Here is a 22,363-nt window from a genome sequence, read left to right as displayed (position 1 = left end):
AAGGTTGGAATTATCTTGTATTTTATCCTTTTCTTTGTAGATTTATAAATATTTAATTTAGATTTCCTGTCTTTCTCAGTGTTAACATTTAAGTGTTGATAGAGCTTTATTTTTCCCCTGTTTAAGTTATTCATAGTAATACATGATAAATGGTAATATATGGAATAAACAATAAAAACAACCTGAAGAGCCATTTGGGAGCCCAAAAAGCTGGTTCTCTAAAATGAGTGGGAATTCCCATTTCTACAACAGACCATTAGTTAAATTAATTTATTAAGCTCACTTTATATTGTTTACAGTTTCTTTTTGTTGCACTTCAAGTGTAGGATAAGTAATTTGCTGGTGACGTGCTATAAATATTACAAGATTCTATAACACAACTACTTGTCGGTTCTTATCTATTTAACTGACTTGAATGCTGCTCAGAAATTTCAAATTCTTTGACATACAACTTCTTTATCAAGTAACGGAAATAGTTACTTTCCCTGGTTACTTTTACTATTGAGTTACTAACTCGGTTACTTTTTGGAAGAAGTAGTGAGTAACTATAAGTAATCACTTTTGGAAAGTATAGTGCCCAGCAATGATTCTTAAAAACTTCAAAAGAAAGAGAAAATAAATATACACATATAGTACTTAACAATGTGTATTGTTTTATGCCACTAAGCACTATTCCTCATCCTTCATAATCGACTCATCCAGAGCATTTGTACACATTAGATGGTTGCACTTGGCCAGCATCATCTCACTGAAGATGACGCGATAATTTCTTTTATTGCTTTTCTAAAAAGGAAGTACTGTATGTCCTTAACATGTTTCTTATGTTATGTTCTGTGCGAACAGCATTGTAGCGAAAATGGTGGAATAAGCCCGCTGGATGATGGACTACCAGATTTCTATACTAAAAGAGTCCTTCCAGATAGGTAAGTGCTTTCTTGTTACCATTGTCAAAGTCTCAATTTGCTATTGAGTAGAATTTGTATTATTCCTTGAACTCAGCATTTTGTAATGTGAGTAATTTCAAGAGACTATTGTGTGTAGAGTTTGTGTGTAAATGTGTTGCCTAGCAACAGTCAAACAGCAGAAGGTGAAACGGCAAACTCAACAGAATTGACAGCAAATACGAGGCATGATTGTGCTAGACAAGATCGAGTTTGACTGATATGCTAATTCTGACGCTTTTCTCCTCCAGTCAACTCTCCTCACTGCACAGCACTCATTCACTAAGAAGGAAAAAGAGGAGGAATGTTCTCGCTATCTTCGGTTTCCGAAGAAACCGAAGCCAGACACTGTCCAACCAAGAGTCCGATGCCGATTTTTACAGCGATCGTGCCGTTACTGCAGCACTTACAGGGTTTGTATGTTAAAGCTATCATAAATTGTCCTCTTTAGTTTGTCTTCTAGACAATTTTTATTAATTTTGGGTAAAGGGTTTCAGACAATACGTTAAAAAATCCTGGTTTTAAAGTAGTTCAAATATCTGTGGTCTTGATCTTGATTGATGCTGCATTTAGACAGAATATTTTCCCACTTTTAGCTAGTAAAATCATGAAGGATGCCTTCAAAATACCATCTGCTTTGCATCTTCTAGTGCTTTAAAAGTCTTCTTCAGAGTTCTTTTCATGACATTTGGTGGCTGTGAATCCCTTAAACATCCTTGGCAAATATGTGCCTCATCTTGTTAAATATGCCAAGTAACCTATGGTGTCCTCAGTATACAAACGTGAAAAGGCAGATGTCCTCAACAGCCGGCAGCTTTCTTTGAACGTGCTAGTGAAAGACTAAAGTAAATGCTTTTTTTTTTTTTTTGTGAAACTTTTTCTTATTCTCGACTGCTTTGACTTTGAGCCTATCCCCATTGACCAAAGCACAAAGTGTTGATGTTGCCCTGGTCTTCTACCCGGCTTGTCTTGGTCACACATAGAGACAGTCAATCATTTTCACTGATATTTGCATTGTCAACATTAGAAAAATAGTGTTATCTATAATCTCAATTGAATTGGTTGCAGTCCCAAACACAACTTCACTGTACATGCTGTATTTGTGATATGCACCTATGCATACTGGGGTATGACCAAGGCATTACTGTAACGAGCTGGAGTCATGTAGTCTACTTACATCATGTTTCATCTAATTGGGTGTCAGTCATAGTGTAGATCAGCTCTTTGCAAATCTTGTCATTTAACGTTTTAACTTTTCATACCAACAATACTGTTCCTGTATTCCTTCTTCAGGACAGTCACAGAGAATGTCTACACACTCCTCCAGCCCCCAAGGTCTGCTTCAAGGTCTCCAGGGGATGGACTTGATGGGAAGAATACTTTGGTTTTGAGTCCTCAGCCACCAAAGCCAGGCATTCAACATTCTGGGATGGGTGGAGGCAAACACCCGTTTTACTCCCCTACTGAGGTGCAGTTGCAACCAAGCCATATACTAAATTGTTATGGCAATTTGAGGCCTATTACATTCTGCCAAGCAATCTCCTGAAATTTTCTAAGGGATGAGTAAAGAAAATATGTTGCATCAGGGAACATTTTTGACTTGAGTCATGAAAGCAAAAAAAAAAAAATCAAATGTTTGATGACAAGCTTTTCTTCCCTGTTTTAACCTCTTGAAATCTTTTTTATCAGCGCTCCGAAAAGGAGACAGTGCCCGAGCATCGGCCTATGGAGGCTGACAAGTACTGGGCCGATGACAAGCAGCGGACCTCGGAGGTGCTGCAGGCCGATGACATATGGGTGGACAATAGGCCGGGTGAGCAGCACTCAGAAAGGCGGTGCTCTGACGAGAAGCTGGGGGAGGCGTGGACTACAGATAGACACCCAGACAGACAGATTGACAGACAATGGACAGCAGAAAGACACACACAGTGGCAGATCGATCGAAAGATGGAAAGACAGCGTCTGAGCGGCAGGCAGATTGACCGCTCATGGTCAGAAGGCAAGCAGATGGACGGACAGCTGGACGCTCAGTGGACGGACAAGAGTGTGTGGAAGGCAGACAGACAAGTGCAGTCGTTTAATTTCACTCAAAGGCCGTTGCCGCCATACCCTTCAGACAGGACGCCCTCACCCAAACAGGAAGTGAGCATGGAGGTGGAAGCACAGGGAGAAAGACGGGTCAGCCCAGACGCTTGCGTGGAAGGGTGGAGGAGCGGTTACGGAGGGCGACCAGTGTTCTGCGTGGCAAAACCTGAACCCCCTTCACAAAGTAGCAAACCAAACTTGTCGAAATTCAGGCAAAGGCAACGACTGGAGAGTTCTGATACATTACCTGGTAGGAAAACATGGCAATACTTGCTGCCTTCTAATATAAGTGAAAGTAACAAAATACAGTAGTCACTCTTTCTCTGTTGCTGCAGAAGAGGATGCAGATGATGAGAGTGATCCAGTCCCGACAGATAAAAAGGACCAGGAAAAAAGAAAAGACCTTGAAGGACATCCTCCACCAATTCCTGAAAAGGTGCAACTAATGTATTTTTAGTTATTCACCTGGATATGTAATATTCTTCATGTCTGCATTGGATAACACAGCCAAAGACGACATCCTACGTGACTTTCCTAAAAGAACCGGCTCCGGAGAGAAGCTTGCCCCCTCCACCTTTGCCCCCTTCCTTCAACAGACCTGTACATGGGATGCCTGACAGATCTGCCAGTCAAGGTCAGTAAAAATGAAATGTCACAAACTCTTTTGTTTGATATTTCAGCTTTACTTTTGCCATTGAAATGTCATAGTGGTTATTTTTGCACATCATCATACCGCAGAGGGACAAATAGGTTACAATCACCATGAACAGTGTGTCAACGTTGTCAGTTTATAAATAGCTCATTTTGCAGAGCTCGGCAAAGCTTGTGATGAAACTGACTTGCACGGCGGCGCAGTGGTTAGCACGTGTGTGGCACCGTTCTAAGGTCTTGGGAAGCTCCTGTGTGGGTTCAAATCCAGCTACCAGACTTACTGTGGGTTTTCTCCGGGCACTCCGGTTTCCTCCCACATTCCAAAGACATGCATTTCAGGTGGATTGGCCGGTCCAAATTTTCCCTAGATGTGAATGAGCGAGTTGTCTGTCCCTGTGTGCCCTGCGATTGGCTGGCAACCAGTTCTGGGTGTCCCCTGCCCACTGCCCGATGATTGCTGGGATGGGCTCCAGCACCCCCGCGACCCTACTGAGGATAAGCGGTGCAGCTCATGAGATGAGATGAGAATAGGCCTCTTTGCCACCTTGTTAATGGGAAATACTACACATAAATAGTCATCAAACCTTGGCCACATAATTGGCTCAGTTGGGCAAAATACTACCTTGATGAACACACATTCAAAAAAGAGGTGATCCATTTTAGTTGATAGTTATCATGTTCTATCATTACAATAGTTGCCAGGGAATTTACTAAAATGAGACCCAATCTAAAGCAGGCAAATTTATAAATTTGATTTGTTTCGTTTTGATTATATTGCCTCTCTTGGCAGAGTATGGTGTCGAAAATTATTTGGCCCAATAACTGCATTAGTATTTTTTTAAAAGGGTTGCTCTATCAATTGATGAATCAGCTCCGCTTGTATAACACTTGCTGTAAACCAGCAATATGATACGATTAGACTTATTTGTAAGTGTGTTCAAGTATTTATTGCCAAGGTTGTGGAGGAATACATGTAACTGCTTTATGTAATCAGGATACAAAAAAAGAAGTGTATTCCATTACAGTTATAGAATAAAAGACATCCGTAATACAGGTACATTTAGTTAAAATAATGATAACTTTGAAAGATTTCATTTTTATCTAAAAGTATATTTAGTATACATAATAAGTCGATTGACGAATTGTTTCCATCATCATTTAAATTTCTGACACGAGAGACAGCGATAATCCTTTCGCAGTACTTGGGCGAGCCATAAATGTTACGCAGATCGTTTGTTTGCAGGCTGTGTAACAGATAAAAGCACTTTTGGTTTTGTCTGTATTTTATTTCTCTTTTATTGTAGCACTCATTATGTTGAATTAACGCAAGCCGACAGTTTGGTGAGGTTGCTCACGTGAGTGCGTATTTGGCCCTGGACAGTGCTGATGCGCGCTATTGATGTGTTCATATTTAATAAATATGATTTATTATCTTATTTTTGGATTTTGCTGAAAATTATGCTTCAAAATCCACGATTTGATCACTGTATTGTTATGTTGTAAGAACGGTTTACTAGTACTGTGGAACCTCGGTTTTCGAACGCCTCTCAGTTCGAACAAATCGGTTCTCGACCAAAAATTTCAAGAAATTCTTGCTTCGCTTTTCGTTCAAAAAATCGGAGTTCGAACGCCGGTACGCTAGGGGCGATGCTGAGCGGCGTACGGGTGTAGATTGCCCCCACCCCTCGTGAAGAACTGTTGTCACGTGACCGCGCACTTCTTTTTGCTTTCGTTTTTAATATCGGTGAACAGAGTGTTTTAACCCCTAATTATGCCTCGGAAGAAGGTCGGTGCAAGCAGCAGAGTTGCTACAGATGAAAAAAGAAGAGTAGTGCGTACAACTATTGCATTTAAGAAAGAAATAATAGCAAAATATGAAGAAAATGTGCGAGTTTCCCTTCTTTCGAGGGAATAGAGCATGGCTTCTGCAGACCACCACAAAGGTAAGAAATCCTATTCATAAATCTTTTCTTTATCCTTTAACCGCTCACCACTTGTTCTGGAGACCCGGGTGCTAAATGACATGTAAACGACCTGATTTCTTTATTTTTACGCGTTCGTGTTAGCGTAATCTTTCTTACGGAAGATGACGCTAACGCGAACGTACGATTAGCCTGGGTTAGCTTCATGTTTATGTTCGTGGTAAACATTGAGGGTGTTGGAACGGATTAAAACGATTTTACATTAATTTTAATGGGAAAAAAACAATTTCGGTGATTGAACAAATCGGTTTTCGAACAGGGTTCTGGAACGGATTATGGTCGAGAACCGAGGTTTCACTGTATATCTGAATATTTTTTAAGAGGTTTGGCATCCCCACTTCAAACAGGTAAAACTTCACCTTAGAATCGTGACATCCCAAAGTTTGTCATAAATTTAGAAACTGAACACTTGGTGTTGTTAAAACCATATTGGGTTCTTAATTTCCTCCGAATGTAAACTAAAACAGAGCATATCTTGTCTGCCATGAGAAAGGGAAAGTTTTATTTTTGCTTTATAAAACTATACTATGTGGGTAATATTTGAGAACTTTTTTCAACTACCTAACCTTGGTTTCCTCTAAATCTATTTCAAAGTTGCATTGTTCATTTATATCAAACAGAAGTCTGTAATTTTATTTCTATTGTTTAGTTTGTCTTTTATTCGTATATTTGGTATTGGAGTAATCCAAAAGTAATTGAAAGTAACCCAGTTACATTACTTATAGTCTTCGAATTACATAACTGATTGCATTTTTCAACAGGTAATTAGTAACTGTATCTGATTACATTTTGAAAGTAACCCTCCCAACCCTGTTTTTCGCCCAATCAGGTGATGAAGGAATGCGGCTTCAGGCGCCTATCAAACCCCAGAGGAACCGAAAAGCCATGTCATGCGATGCAGGTATCACCTCAGGATGTGATCAATGAATTTACATGTCAATGTCATGTCTGTGCAGAGTATTTTGTGTCTTGCTAACATTTCCCCATGTCACCAACCCCCCTCAGGCACGGACAGGGACAGCCCTAATAGCATAGAGAAGCCCCCAAATCGCAAGCCCCCAGAGAAAAAGCCTAGACTGCCCCAAAACAGAAATAAGTCGCTGGACTTGTCTGGTACATGTACATTTATATATTTATATGTGTGTTTGTGTGATTGTTGGCACATGCAACATTTTTAATGTGGTGTATGTCTTGTATTGAAATGTTCACTATTCTCAGGAGTTACCACAAATTACCGTAAATTCCGGACTATAGAGCGCACCTGATTATAAGCCGCACCCACCACTTTTTAAGTGATTTGCCACTTTAGTACTTAAACAAGCCACACCTCTGTACAAGCCGCGTGCGAAAGGAATTTAAACTTGTGACACAATAACAAGTTTAATCCAGACCAGGCTGTAAGTTCCATGATCGTAACTTTTTTTGGTTTGAACAAATTTATTGACACTAAAAACAGAAAACAATCATGACAATCTCAACAGCAATTAAGCACATTCACAATAATATATTCCAATATTACGTTTTTAACAGCAAACACAAAGTGAGGTTTGAACAAACCTTCTCAAAAATCAAACATATTCACAATTTCATTAGTAGACAATCTTATAACCACATTCGGCATCATGAATGGAAAATGATACCCGTAATTAACGTATGATGCAGACTTGTAAAGTCCGGGTCCCGTTGAAAGTAATCCAAGGAAACAAAATGTATATTTCCAAAGTTAAGGGTGGAAAAATATACATCCACTATTGTCCGCTGCGACAACAGACAGATCTACCGGTAACTCAGCTTTACCCCACTTCCCATCAGCCCGCGTTTGCTGAGCCCCTTCTTTTTGATTCGCTCGTAGAACACATAATAGAATAAATAAAATAAATACATTACAAAAATATACAGTTGCAAATACATATTATACATGGTTACAAATATTTACGAAGAAAGACGGTACATCGAGAGAGTTTTCAAAGCTTTAATAATAATAATATAACTTTCATCCCAAACCATTCCTTTGAAAGGTACCAACACGCTAGTAGGATCACGCTCGCAATGCATCAAACGTATCTGTCAAAAGAAAGCATCCCGTAATTGTGGAATTCACGGTAGATCGTCCTCAACTTCCTCCTCATAATTATCGCCATCAAGGGCGCCTTCCTCATTATCGGAACGCACCTTTTCTTTACAGACAATGTATGCATAAACTTAGAGGTTGCAGTCTTTCTTGGCACACTGGTCTTAATCCTACCTTTTATACTCCAATGCCGCTGGTAGCCATTAGAAAAACTACATGAATTGGCCGCTTCACTGAATAAGCCGCAGGCCTGAACATTTGGGGAAAAAGTAGCGGCGTATAGTCCGGAATTTACGGTAATCAGAATTTTCTTTTATATGATGTAAAAATCTGCATGTGCTTGTGACACCTCTATCCTTTCCGATTTGATAACAGCCTGATAAATGTTGCAAAAATTGGCAGAAAGCTCTCCTATAACAAGATGCACAAAAAAAGTCTACTGACCCTTGTTTTAAATTGAACGTTCTGGTTTTTAATGTGCTTTTTGAGCACAGTGCACAGATCCTTCTAAGTTGATTCACCATTATTTTCCATGTCATACAATCAAGCATGGTCATGTCCAACGATAATTTACCTAAAAGCATATTATTTCCATTTTATCTTTACAGACAGCTTCAACACTGGACCCGGTCACAGTGAGCTGGTGTGATGATGTCACAGCAGGGCGGCTAACACACTCAGACACAACTGCTCCACTCGTATAACAATATTTGCTTCTCGGCATGATCCATTATCATTGCCCCTGATCCGACCTGTCTTGTAAAACGTTTTGTTTTTTTTAGTTGTTTGATTAGAATGTGATTTCTACAACTGGAGTGCCCACTCACACAGCCGACTGCCTTGGAAATGACGTGAGGATTTGTATCTGAAAGGTGATATTATATTTTATAGAGAGAAAGATAAATCTAATGTATGGGCATAAACCGCTGTATGAATGAATGTATAAATAAAAAAATAATGGATAACCTGATTTTGCCAGGCCATTTTTGTACTGTGCTTTTTTTATTTTATTCACTCATCCATTCTTTTTTTTTTTTTTTGCTTATTAGTTGTCCATTCAGTCAATCAGAGAAACGTTTGTGGCTGCTCTTTTACCAGTTGACAAAGACAATGGACTTCAGGTTTGACTCTTGAACACCGAAAATCATTTTTGGTTGCTGTTATATTTTAGACATTATTTCATCGGGTTTGATAAACTTTTTCCCTGCTGAAAGAAACATTTGAGCATTTTCTTGTATATTTGCCAAATAAAAACGTTCATTGAAATGCAAAATGCCCCATTATCTGCCATTAGTCCTGCTGCATTCATGGTAAAAATGTAGTAACCGTCCATTTAGAGCCATTAATGATTCAAGTGCTCAAAAACAGGCGCTGTGTAAAGAGGCGTCTGCTTTGATATCCGTCATCACAGGTGGATTCTATTTTTACGCCTGAGAAATAATGTCACCCCTAACGCCCCATCCTCACCCTTTCTGTGTTGGCATGGCGACAGTATTTCCCACCACTTGCTGAAGGAATATGCAACAGCAGGGGGCGACTGATCACTGCAAAAAGATGCAGGACACACACATTGGTACACAACTGCTGAAGCAACTCAGGTTGTCATTAGCAACCGTTTCCTTGACCTTCTCTCCTTGTTTGCTGTAATGAGTCAGAAAGAAGCCTGACAACACATGCATGCGGGCACATATACTAGCACATTCACGGAGCCATAGTTGAAACTCCAAAGTTTTTATTTGATTTTACATTACTCGTTCAGTTATCATACTTGTCAACCTCAGCCAATTGCTTCCCTGGATTGCAATTCATCTATTAAGCGATGATAAACCTTACAAACGCAACACGGCACCTATTTACTCACAGCAAGACTAAAAACAAAGATCATTTGTGTCGTAAGTTTATTTACCAAATAAACAACATAGTTATTTCTTAGTTTTTACTAAGGAAATATTACAATTAATACTGTTGCAGAAGTACCACAAGAATCCTACAAGAATACTAAAGAAATATTACAAACATCTTACTACTGGTATACTACTATAACACTACTGCAGAAATCCAAGAATACTACAGAAATACAACAAAACCCCACTACAGAAATAGTTAAAGTAATACTACAGAAAATCCTACTAAAGCAGTAATGTATTACAAAAATACAATTACAGTAATACTAGAATATACTACAGAAATACAAAAAAAGCCTACTACAATTATACGACTGCAGAAAAAACACAAGAATACCACGAGATATTACTGCAAAAATACTAAAACAATTCTGCAGAAATACTTCGGAAATCCTACAATGGAAATGCTGCAAAAACAGTACAAAAATCCTACTATAAAAATACTACAGCAGAAGTACGACAAGACTAAAATATACATTTCTAATGATAGCAATTACTCCTAATAAAGGGATAATAACGCTTACAAACTGAATGCAGCACCTATTTACTCACAGCAAGACAGACTTTGTAGAATACAAACAAAGATCATTTTTGTAAAGATGCTTATTTTATTTACCAAATAAACAACACACACAATTATTTCAGAATCTCTCTATTCCTTCTTTGCAGTGAATTTTGTGTTGCTTATTATACGTAACAGTGCAGGATTTCACAGATTTTATTTGATATTCAGATGGTTTACTATCTAATAGAGGGGTTAGGAACCTTTTTGACTCAAAGAGCCATAAAAGCAAAAAATGTTTTAAAAAGAAATTGAGAGAGCCACATCATATATTTTCGGACAAAATTGAAAAAACTGTCAAACACGCTCTCTAGACAAAAGCTAATTCTTCAGCACATTTTATTTCACTGTGTGTCATGTGATGATTTAATCCATTGTATAAAATGATAATAATGTCAAATCCTGTGTCCCAAATCAATGTAAATATGCCATTTACAATTTGTCTTCCACCTTCAGTTAAGAGTGTTGAGGCAATTTTCTTCAATGAAATTTGTCCTTAATAACGGTTTCAAAACAATGTGCATGCAAAGTTCTTTTGTAAAAATGTCACAAATTACTGCAAACGATAAGAATATCGTCATATTGACTTTGGTGTAGACTGCACTGAGCGAAAGAGAGAGAGAAGGAAGTGCCTTGCACTGTGAGCAGGGATCCGCCCACTTGTACTGCTCACCCAATCAAAGTCGTTTGCCAGCGTTTTTATTTATCAGTTTAAATGGTTTCTTATCAAACTCCTGCATTAAGTTGCTTCGGCTTTATATGGACCAAAATCGGGATGAAATCACTTGACCTTGGAACGCCACAGAGAGATGTGCAATAGTTACATTTTATTTCGGAGCCATACGTACTCATGAAAGGAGCCATATATGGCTCCCGAGCCATAGGTTCCCTACCCCTGCTCTAATAGAAACTCTCACAATTTAGTTTAATTTGCAACAAAGATATCAGAATATCAGTTCCCATTGGCTTTTTATACTCAGCATGTACTTTCCTCACATGGATGAAAACTATCGAACTGTAAGCATTAGAATGAGGAAGGCAGAGCAAATCTTTGTAAATCTCTTTCATCAATGAAAAAGTAGCTTGCCCAAATCGACTGTTTAACTTAAATATGTTTTGCCAAGGGCAGAACGGCGGCGCAGTGGTTAGCGCGTGTGCGCCTCAGTTCTGAGGTCATGAGATCGAACCTCCTGTGTGGAGTTTGCATCTTCTCCCCGTGCTTGCGTGGGTTTCCTCCGGGCACTCCAGTTTCTTCCCACATTCCAAAAACATGCATTTCAGTTTGATTGGCCGGTCCAAATTGTCCCGAGGTGTGGATGAGCGAGTGAGTTATCTGTCCCTGTGTGCCCTGCGACTGGCTGGCAACCAGTTCAGGGTGTCCCCTGCCCACTGCCCGAAGATAGCTGGGACGGGCTCCAGCACCCCCGCGACCCTACTGAGGATAAGCGGTGCAGATAATGGATGGATGGATGTCTTGCAAAAAAGACTCCGGATTAACACCGCAACAATAATCTACTACGGCGTTCTCATCAGCTACCAGTCACCAAGACGATCTGGAGCCGAAATGGGCAAGACGAGATCGGTCTAAATAAAATAAAAAAACATTCACAAAGAAAAAACAAGTATTTTCCCCTCATACAAAAATTGTGATATGGCGTACACAATTTGAAATGATGTTAAAAAAAGATACGGGGAAAACTTGACAGGTGTGAATTCTCCATTACTTGTTCAGTTATGTCTGTACTGCCTTGTGGTGCTTTAGCTATGCAATGCCACACATTTTGATTTGAGGCTAACTAACTAATGATTTCAAGACAGATATTCAGTTTTAAAGCTTTTGTTTAACCTTAGGGTCTTAAGTTAAAGTTTAAAGGTCAGTTTGCAGGACAAAACTATTATTTAAAACTTAAATTGATGCTAGAAACTGGTTCAGGGTTTCAAACGTTTATTTGAAGCTGAGATTAGTGTTTTAACTTGATCGGGTTTCAGGTAGATGTTAGTTTATGATTAGGTCAAGACAGAATTGAGTTTTTCAAGTTACTCTCCTGGTTTACTAGTTTAGGGTTCCAAATGAAAGTTTTAAGTGTGTAATAGGTCTAAAATCTTTATCAATTCCTCTATCATGAGTCATGGATCCAAAAAAGGGGATTTTAAAGTTAGGCTTGTGACGGAGTTAGATTTGAAATATTTATAACTCAAATTATGTTTTTATTCTTATTAAACAGCTTTAAATAAATATCACAATAAGAGTTAATATTTTCTTGCATCAGTGCAATTGTAATTCAAAATGTAGTGAAGTCCTCTCCTCGAAATATCTTAAGCTTAAAATTAAAAGTATGTACATTTTTAATTTGGGGGTTAAGCTAAAGTTACGGAAAATTTTCCAAATCAATATTGAAAATGTACAAAGTTCATAATTTTAGTCATTGACTGGTGAAAGTAACTCAGGATAATATTTAAATCCTGCTTTTAAGTACTGAACCTCAATCGTATTAAATATTGTTTTGCATGGGCAGTACGGCTGATGAAATAAAAAGTAAGGCTCTCGCTCTATATTTGACAGTCTTGCTCCACGGACAAGTCCAATGTTGACACATGGCTACATTAGTGCTTCTTTTGCTACTTCTGTTTAGAAACAAGCCTTAGAATATTAACCTGCCGCCGCATGAACTTTTATACTCACCAACTGTTTGTCCCTCGCTTTATTTCTCCTTCTTCTTTTTCTCCTTGTTGGCACTGATGACACATACACATCTTCCTCAACATCCTTTTTCATTGGTTGCCAGGCAACATGAGCGAAAGATGTTGGATCAAAATAATACGAGTCGGTCCTTGACAAACAACAACGGTCACATATTGAATTAAACCATTTTTTGAAAGTAAGAAATTCGGGTTAAATTATTTTTTCAAAATTCAACTAACAAGAATGAGTTTTTAAAACAAAATAAATTAATATTATTGAGATTAGGATTAAATTTCAATATTCTTTTAAATTACCTTTGTTTGGTGCCCAGATTTGAAACCTTAACCCTGGTTTTAAGGCATAGTACAAAATAAAAAACAAAAATACGACATTATTTTGTTTCTATGTTGAGAAAAATATCAAATAAATATTTGATACAAATAATAAAAATAATATTTTTTCTTTATTTTATGTATTTTTGATTAGACTTGAAATCAAATGTGTTACATTTTGATTAGTATACCGTGCACGAGTCAGTGACCTAGAGGATGAATATTATCCTGAAGCCAGTGATTGGATGCAGACAGCTCAAAACGTGTTTACCCGTCACGCCTGCAAAAAGGTCATAAGTGGTCTGCTGGGCTTGATCACCATGGGAACCGCCTCCTTAATGGAGATTGTGCAGTGTCGCTTGGACTGTCTGGCAGCTCCTAGCACCATGATGTCATTACAATACATAGGGGAACAAGGATCTTCTTTTTTTACATGAATGAGAAGTAAAAATATACTTGCCGTTGCAAAAGTCTGCATACCCTCGTAAAGTGAAGGATTTGCCACAAATACCCACATATTAACTCTTTTCAAACTGTAGCTGTGCAGTTAGAGTGAATGTACTTAACAAATTAGTGACTTTCCAAGGCTTGAGTGATCGTGTGACAAAATCAATTTGAATAAAAATCAAGCATGGGTCGTTTGCTTTTACCGTAGCTCTCAGGATATGTCCCTTGCTACATGTTTGAAATGATTCGGTATGATTTAGATCATAAAACCAATTGACCGATAAATACATTTAAAGTAATTGTCACATTTGAGCAGTAGCTCAGGAGGTAGAGCGCTCGTCTTGGGATCAAGGGATCCCAGTTCGAATCCTGGCTCCTCCGTGTTACATGTCGAAGTGTCCTTGGGTAAGACACTGAACCCCTAATACCCCCAATAAGCAGGTTAGCGCCTTACATGGCTGCAAGGCCGCTATTGGGAAATGTGGAGCACATTGTAAAGCGCTTTGGGAAGTCATTGACTTGAAAAGCGCTATATAAATGCAGATCATTTCATTTCATAATATAACGTGGTATCCCTTGGATTCTAGTATTTACTTACATAAGAATACACTTATAATAGATGGAAAGTAATCGTGTGGTATTCTAGGAAAATAATTCTCTTAGAGAATTTTCTTTTACTTCAAATGAGTCTTTTAAGCGCACAAAACCACATATGTGGTAAAAAACGTATTTGTGTCCCCGCCCTCTCTCAAAAAAGAGGGAAAAATATGTCAGTCCTGCACCAGGGAGAAGTGTGGGAGGTGATGGGGAATAGGGCCTGCGCAACTGGGGGCAGGAGGGGGGTTAAATTAACAGATTTAGTGTCTTCTCTCAGTCTGGGAGTATCGACCACCTTAATCCCTCATCATCCCTCTCTTCCTCCTCCTCCTCCCCTTCCTCCACTACTGTCTACCAATGCCCCCTGATTTTCCACCTCTCTTTATCCGTGTGTTTTTCCATACCTTCAGATTAAGATAATACTTCACGTTTGTTTGTACGTGTCAGCGTCTACGCTTTAAGCCTTCAGCAGACCCAGCAGCGTGACGCCGGGCCCAACGGAGATGGTCAACATATTGATTTATTTGCCTTTCAATCATGGTCACTGACACGATTTTCCCGTTTTACTTTTTTATTGATTAACCTACAGGGGGTTCCACATCGCACTCATAAATCGATCGCAAGGCGCTCAGTGAGAAAACATCGATCGCAGTTGGGTGAAGGCGCGAGGAAGGCGAGGTAAAATCCTCGGTGGCTTATATCTTTACTGCAGACGGTTTATGAAGACGGCGTTGCTATCTGTTAATCTGACGCCCGTTTCGAGGGGGACAATCAGCGCTAATCCCCTGACTAGCCTGATAATACCGCTCACAATAAAATCCCACGTGTGGACAACTCGCAGCGCATTCATAAACAATCAACAAAGTTACATCGGGGATGGACCAGCTTGGAAAATCGTTCAGAAACAAAAAAATAGGAACAGAAGGTGCTTGTTTTATTATTGGACATTTGAATTTATGAAAATACGATAAACATGTAATTGTGAATAAGAAGACCAAATTTGTGTTCGGAAAAATAATTACTGACCTTTGAAATAATGAAAAAATGTCAGAAAAACACAGCTATTTATTCCTCATTTTTCCAAAATAAAGACAACCATGTAAGTGATATTTTCCTCATACAAGTGAAGAGTTTGCAAGATCAATTAAATAAATGAAGGTTGTATTGTTGGTTTTGCACTTTAGTAATAATGGGTGGGTGGGCAACATTTCCTGTGGAGTATTGCAAATATATTGTGGTGGTTCCTGAACAAAAAGACAAGCAACTGATTTTATGATTTGTCAAATACAAATGCTGATGTTTTACTTTGAAATATATTTTATGTTGGCTTTTCAAAAAAAGACAGACGATTCAGGTTTTGCTTTCATAAAAAAGACAAGTAACGGGGTTTATGCCCCCGCCAAAAAAAAAAGACAACAGTAAAATACAATACTAAATTTGCAGTTTCTGAAAACAAAAATAAGATTTTAGAGGACAGAAGCCACCAACTTTAAAATTTGCAGAAAACATATGTTTGATGTATAAAAAAAAGCTACATTTTATTTCATTTTCCCTCTAAGAAAACCAATTATAATATTTCAGGAGCATAATACATACTGTTAATGTGAGACGTTCCCAAAAATAAATGAATACATGTATTTAAATTAACCAACCTACTGAAAACACATATTTTGTATTGATGCTTTAAATTTACTCTATAAATTTATTTCATCCAAATTTGAACATCGATTGTTTTCTCATTATTCATGCCCCAATTTGAGATAGGGGATACACGGTTTTTAATCAGATCTTTAAAAAGCTAGCTTACCGTGTTGAAATCAAAATGTATTTAAAGAAAACTTTCCTTGCTACACTTTCCTAAAAAAAGGGTACAATGTACGAAATATATATACAAATACAATTTTTTGTTTTTTTCATAGGCAGCACAGCGGGGCAGTGGTCAACACATGTGCGGTCATGAGAGCGAGGTCATAAGAGCGAACCTCCTGTGTGGAGTTTGCATGTTCTCCCCGTGCTTGCATGGGTTTCCTTCGGGCGCTCCGGTGTTCTCCCACATTCCAATTTCAGGTTAATTGTCTCTAGGTGTGAATGGGCGAGGGAATTGTTTGTCTCTGTGTGCCCTGCGACTGGCTGGCAACCAGTTCAGGGTGTCCCCTGCCTACTGCCCGAAGATAGCTGGGATGGGCTCCAGCACCCCCTCGACCCTACTGAGGATAAGCGGTGCAGATAATGGATGTATATATTTCACGGCGGCTTAGTGGTTAGCGCATCCGTGGCACAGTTCTGAGGTCATGAGATCAAATCCAGCTACCAGCCTTCCTGTGTGGGGTTCGTTCTCCCCGTGCCTGCGTTGGTTTTCTCCGGGAACTCCGGTTTCCTCTCACATTCCAAAAACATGCATGTCAGGTTAATTGGCCGGTCCAAATTGTCCCTAGTTGTGAACGAGTGAGTCGTCTGTCTGTGTGTGCCCTGTGATTGGCTGGCAACCAATTCAAGGTGTCCCCAGTTGACGGCCCGGGACAGCTGGGATGGGATCCAGCACTCTTCTTGAATGGTCTCCACCCCTAAAAAGAGAATTCATGTTTGCCATTTGTAAAAAAAAAAAAAAAATCTTGAAATTGTACTTGGGGGCGCAGCTTAGGTGGTGAAGCGCTCGTCTTGTTATCAATAGGTTGCAGGTTCAATTCCCGGCTCCTTCGTGTTATATGTCGAAGTGTTCTTGGGTAGGATATCAAATCCCTAACACCCTTGATGAGCAGGTAGTTGCTAGGTGTGAGAGTGGAGGTCTTCATTGACTTGAAAAGTGATATTTAAATGCAAAACTTTTACATTCACTTGCACTTCAATTCAAATAAAGAACTCTAAATCGTATTATGACATACTTTCTAAGACACCCATTCATGTTTATCTTTCGGGGAAAATACTCCATAAGACAAGCTTTACATAAAACAAATTAAAAAAAAAAAGATAATGCATACTCCTGAAATCAAAGCAAACTCTCTTTTCTACTCTTTCTTTAAAGTGAGAGGTTTTCTGACTTTGTGAAAAAGAAAAACATCTTTTAATAGGGCCCTCTAATTAGTTTGTAATGTCCCAAAAAGGAAGAAACAAAGATTTGAATTTATTATTACTAAATATTGTGTCCTAAATGATACTGCAATGTGGTATCGCATTTCTTGGTTGTGCGCGTTTAGAGAGTGAAGGAAGAAGCTCCTGCAGGGCAGGAGGGCGGGAGACAGCCCCTCGCGAGGTGAGACTTGTAAGCTTGACGCTTGCAGTGGCGTTAGCCCGGATTAGGTCATGTATCTGTGGGATCAGGCCGTGTTAGCTGAGACCCTGCGGCCCCCTGACGCCTGGCCCCTAGCGTCACAGCCTCCGCCGCGTCCGAGCCTCACGTCCTGTCGTCCGCCTTACGTCAAACAGCTTGAGATTCGCTTGGCTGCAGCTTTTATGACCCGGCTTGAACTTTGGTGCCCCTCAAACAAAGGCTCAAGGGTATCAAGGCGAGGTGATGGGGTCAGCTCATTGACAGGAGGTCACATCGTGGCTGGAACGGCTACTTTTAGCCCGTTCTCTTTGATCTGGAGTTAGATTATACCGATGTTTCCCAACCTTCTTTTGAGCTGAGCCACACTTTTTTGAAAAAATAAATAAAATACAATTTAAAAAATTCTAAATGCACACTGTTTGTATTTTTAAAAAATGTAATATTATTATCACAGAAAGAACATGATTAAGGCAAATTAGATTAAAAGATATTAATGGTCGATTATAAAATATATTCTTCCAAATCTGAACATATTGATGTTGAGTTTTATTCTCGTTCGTTAGCCCATCAATTCATTATCCTGTAGCATGGTGTTTGTGTTCCGTTGTTTTCTACCTCTAAATCTTAAAACTGTTTATTATTGTCAGCGCAATAACAAGGCCTAACTTAATGTTGATAAGTTAGCAGAAAACACTGTACCGTTTTAATTCAAGGGGAATTATATAAAGATTTTTATATTGACGAAAACATGAAAAAATACTTACCTATGTACAGTATCATTAATTTGAAATCAATCAGATTGTTAGGCTGTGCACTAGACCATCCATCCATCCGTTATCTGTACCGCTTATCCTTAGTACGGTCACGGGGGTGCTGGAGCCCATCCCAGCCATCTTCAGGCAGTGGGAAGGGGACACCCTGAACTGGTTGCCAGTCAGTCGCCAGACAAGTCGCTCGCTCATTCACACCTAGGGACAATTTGGACCGGCCGATTAACCGTTTGGAATGTGGGAAGAAAACCGGAGTGCCCGGAGGAAACCCACGCAAGCAGGGGGAGAACTTGCACACTCCGCACAGGAAGGTTGGTCGCTTGATTTGAACCCATGACCTCAGAACTGTGCCGCACACGCGCTAACCACCGCGCCACCGTGCTTTGTTTTAATTTCCTGGCTTTTTGGCTTCACCCAGCACCAATCCTCCATCGTACCTGACTCACATATTTTTCGCTGTTCTGTGTTAAGGTTACCGCTATGGAAAAGAAGAGTGGTGTTGGGCTAAACCAACTTTCAATTTGAAAGTGGAGAATTCTCCACGATGGTAAAACTCACCTCATCTGCTAAGATGTTAGGGCTGAGTGTGGCCAAATAGCTACCTCAAAAATGAATGCATGAGTAAGGTTAGATAGTGCAAGTGATAAATATGTGTTAACATTATTTTTCTCATCCAGCCAACCCAAACTGGACCTTGACATGAGCCGTCTCTTTGGGAAATCCCCCGTTCTTTCCGATTAGTCGCTCTGGCATTGCCTGGGTCATTACCAACCTCCCACCCAGATTGCAAACAAGCTGAAAATTTGTAGCACCGGAGTTGGAGAAGAGAAACCTCCAAAACATGTAGGACATGCAGCTCTTGAGGACCGGGTTGGCCAGCCTTGCTCTAAAGGAACGTACACACAAAATATTTTCACAGCACAATTTTTTAGGCCCGAAGGAGTTTGCATGCGCAAACTGGGATGAATTGATGCTGGTAGTGAGCAGTTACGAGCGGTGAGCGGCATGTAGTGGTAGCCTCTGGGAATGCTCATAACCTGGGTTTTCTGTCGTATGTGGAGCAAGATTTTTTTTTTGTCAAATAACAGTCGTATTTCAAAATTTTTGTGCTTAAAAGTGCTCATATAAAGAGGTACCACTGTATTTCTTCATGTATCTGATCAGATTGGCATACCTGTCAACCACGGCTCCATGCCCTTAAAAACATTTCCCTTACAAAATACAAAATAATCTTACACCATATTTTTTTTTCAAACGTGTTTATTTATGTAGTTTAACATGTTTTATCGCATATGTGTTTCGTTATATCATATATATTGTTAATTAACATTTTGTTGTGAGATACTGAGTTGCTCAAAAATTAAGTAGCTTGGACGTTCACTGTAGAAGGAAAAAATACACATATAATAAACATAAACATGCAAATATAATTAAGTAGAATTTTCTCATTCAAATTATTAATTCATTTTCTGCATTAAATTATTGTTGGTAATATACTGATTAAAGGGATCACCACAAACCTGTTTTTTTTTTCATTTTCTCATTTTATACTTCCTTTTTTTCTTAACTTCTTTATGCAACATAATAATTCGTAATATAATGCATCAAAGCAAGTGAGCCTTTTGAGAGCCGGCTCTCTTTAATGAGTTGAGCCGAAAAACTCGGTTATCTAAAAAGAGACGGACTTCCTTTCACTACACAACTACCACAGAATGATGCAAAATGGGAAATTCCCAGGCGGCAGACGCATGCGCACAGTAGCATCAAACCGCTCGCTTCATTTGCAACGAAAAAAACCATACCGAGATAAAGGCTACCGCGGTGAACTCGTTTGACATGATTGATTTGCCGTTTCGTGATAGTCGGTGTATACCGGATGGTACCCATCATTGCCAATTTGCGTTTTTCCGTAGGGATTTTCTTGTACGTCGTACACGTCTTAAAATGCATAATAAACGTACTTTGTATGACAAAAACGTACATGTTGACAGGTATGCATTGGAATACTGTATACTTGTAAGCTTTTAAGTACGTTCAATGAGGTTCATCAGACTATGCGCGTCATTTTAAAATTGGTCAACATTTTTCAGTCTGGCTCTCAGTATGTAGCTTTATTTTAACCCTTTCATCCGTTTGACTTTGACATCCCTGAAAGTGATTGGCTTGTGTCATTCTAGGATGCTTTTCCGGGCTAAATGTGTTTGCAGACACGGGAGAGACGACGGTGTGCCGACGGACTATGAGGTAAGTTCCTCTGTGTGCCTCCCACTCTTTGTCCCGAAGCGTCCCCGGAGGCCCTGTTGGTTTTGCCGCTAAGCTTTCCTCCGGAAACGCCAACGATCGCTAGATAAAGAGGTTAAAACACAGAGCAAGAGGGTGAGCAGCTGAGAGAAAGGGGGTTGAGGTTGACACTTTTTGGGCATTTTAAGGGGAATAAAACTGGTCTTTGAGGAACATAAGGGCACTGGTGTTTCGATGAGTCAGAAGGTATGCTTATCGTACAAATCAGATTGGTTAAAAAACATCATTAACCGCTTAAAGACTCCGGATTAGCACGTTTGGAGGCCAGAACTGCTTGTGCTGCATTTCTCGACTTAGATGGCTTGAAAAGAAACAGAATTAATTGACAGATTTTGAGTCTAACAGATAGAGGCAGGGCAGTAGGAGAGGTGGGGGTCTCGGGGGGGTGTTCTTATTCGTCATAAACCAAAACAAAACGTGCTGAGGACATTGAACCAATCTTCCATTCAAAACCTGGCTCTTTTTTCTTTTATTCGCTTATTTATTTATTTTTTGAAATTGTGCCTCATTTGAAATTTGCAGAGCTTTTCTGTTTTGAACGGAATGTTGAATTGATTACAATTAAATGGTATATATTTTTTAACTATTTCTTTTCATCAATTTGATATGTTTTCGTTCTCACAATTGGACTTTGAGGGACAGTGTGTATCATATGCTTAGCAGATGTCGCTCTATTGTGTCATGCAACCACAAAAAGAACACTAAAAAGCACAAGGGAGAATACAAACTATAGTCCAGGTATACCCTCCATACAAATACAGATGATTCATTTTGTACCGATTAAAATCACTACTCCTCTTTCCTGAACAACATCGTAGCTTTGTGATCATATTGAAACAATGTAATCGTATTATTTAAAGGGACAGTGTGTATTTTTTTTCTACTGGATTTCGCTGTATTGTGCGAAGGAAGAATACAGACTACGGGGAATCAAAATGACCAAACCGCATCATTTTTCTTTTCATTTATGACCAGGTTTTCAAAAGGTTTTTGGCTTTTTAGGTACCCGTAGCGGCAAAATGTCTGCCAAATATGCTAACTCCTTCGAGGTTAGGCTCATGTTATGTAGAATGAATACAAATTTCCTTAAGAGCATTTTTAAAAAATGCATGTTTACGGTAGTTGTATTTTTTTCTTCTTTTTTAAATTTTTGATTAATAAAGGTTTTACCAACTTCCTGTGTGGAGTTTGCATGTTCTCCCTGTGCTTGCATGGGTTTCCTCCAGGCACTCCGGTTTCCTCCCACATTTCAAAAACATGCATGTTAGGTGAATTGGCTGGTCCAAATTGTAACTAGGTGGGAATGAGCGAACGAATTGTCTGTCCCTGTGTGCCCTGCAATTGGCTGGCAACCGGTTAAGGGTGTCCCCTGCCCACTGCCCGAAGACAGCTGGGATGGGCTCCAGCACCCCCGTGATCCTACTGAGGATAAGCGGTGAAGATAATGGATGGATGGAAGTTTTTACCTCTAGGATAGTATACACTGTCCATTTAGCCCATAACACATTTGCCTTTTGTAGCCTCTAAAGGCATTTAATGAGTCAACAATTTTTCAAAACATTTGATAATTATTAAAGTATTCGTAGCACTTGTTTTGAAAGAAAAGTCTAATTTCAATAGGTATTTCATACTCATAATAAATTTGTTTTGTACATTATACAATAATGTATTATTTTTGTCGGATAAAGTGGGTTATATTTTTACATATTAGACACCATATTTTCGTATTAGATTTTAAACTGCAGTTTGATTCTAAGTTTGGATTACTT

General features: G+C 39.2%; 1 protein-coding gene across 1 annotated transcript in view; it reads left to right on the top strand.

The window, feature by feature from the left end:
- LOC148355560 (capping protein, Arp2/3 and myosin-I linker protein 3-like) overlaps window positions 1-8,711 on the top strand; it is a 28,290-nt gene extending 19,579 nt beyond the window's left edge. The window contains exons 31-39 of the mRNA XM_088350237.1: window positions 844-923; window positions 1,193-1,354; window positions 2,235-2,409; window positions 2,631-3,276; window positions 3,362-3,462; window positions 3,534-3,660; window positions 6,489-6,560; window positions 6,665-6,772; window positions 8,339-8,711. Of these exons, the coding sequence (XP_088206363.1) occupies window positions 844-923; window positions 1,193-1,354; window positions 2,235-2,409; window positions 2,631-3,276; window positions 3,362-3,462; window positions 3,534-3,660; window positions 6,489-6,560; window positions 6,665-6,772; window positions 8,339-8,379 (1,512 nt within the window). The 3' untranslated portion in view covers window positions 8,380-8,711. The remainder of the gene's footprint in view (window positions 1-843; window positions 924-1,192; window positions 1,355-2,234; window positions 2,410-2,630; window positions 3,277-3,361; window positions 3,463-3,533; window positions 3,661-6,488; window positions 6,561-6,664; window positions 6,773-8,338) is intronic.
- Window positions 8,712-22,363: the final 13,652 nt, after the last annotated feature.

Source organism: Urocampus carinirostris, chromosome 12 (assembly GCF_059441175.1).
Source record: "Urocampus carinirostris isolate Australia breed hairy pipefish chromosome 12, RoL_Ucar_1.0, whole genome shotgun sequence".
In the NCBI taxonomy this organism is placed as follows: domain Eukaryota; kingdom Metazoa; phylum Chordata; class Actinopteri; order Syngnathiformes; family Syngnathidae; genus Urocampus; species Urocampus carinirostris.
This window is presented reverse-complemented; position numbering and strand designations above follow the sequence as displayed.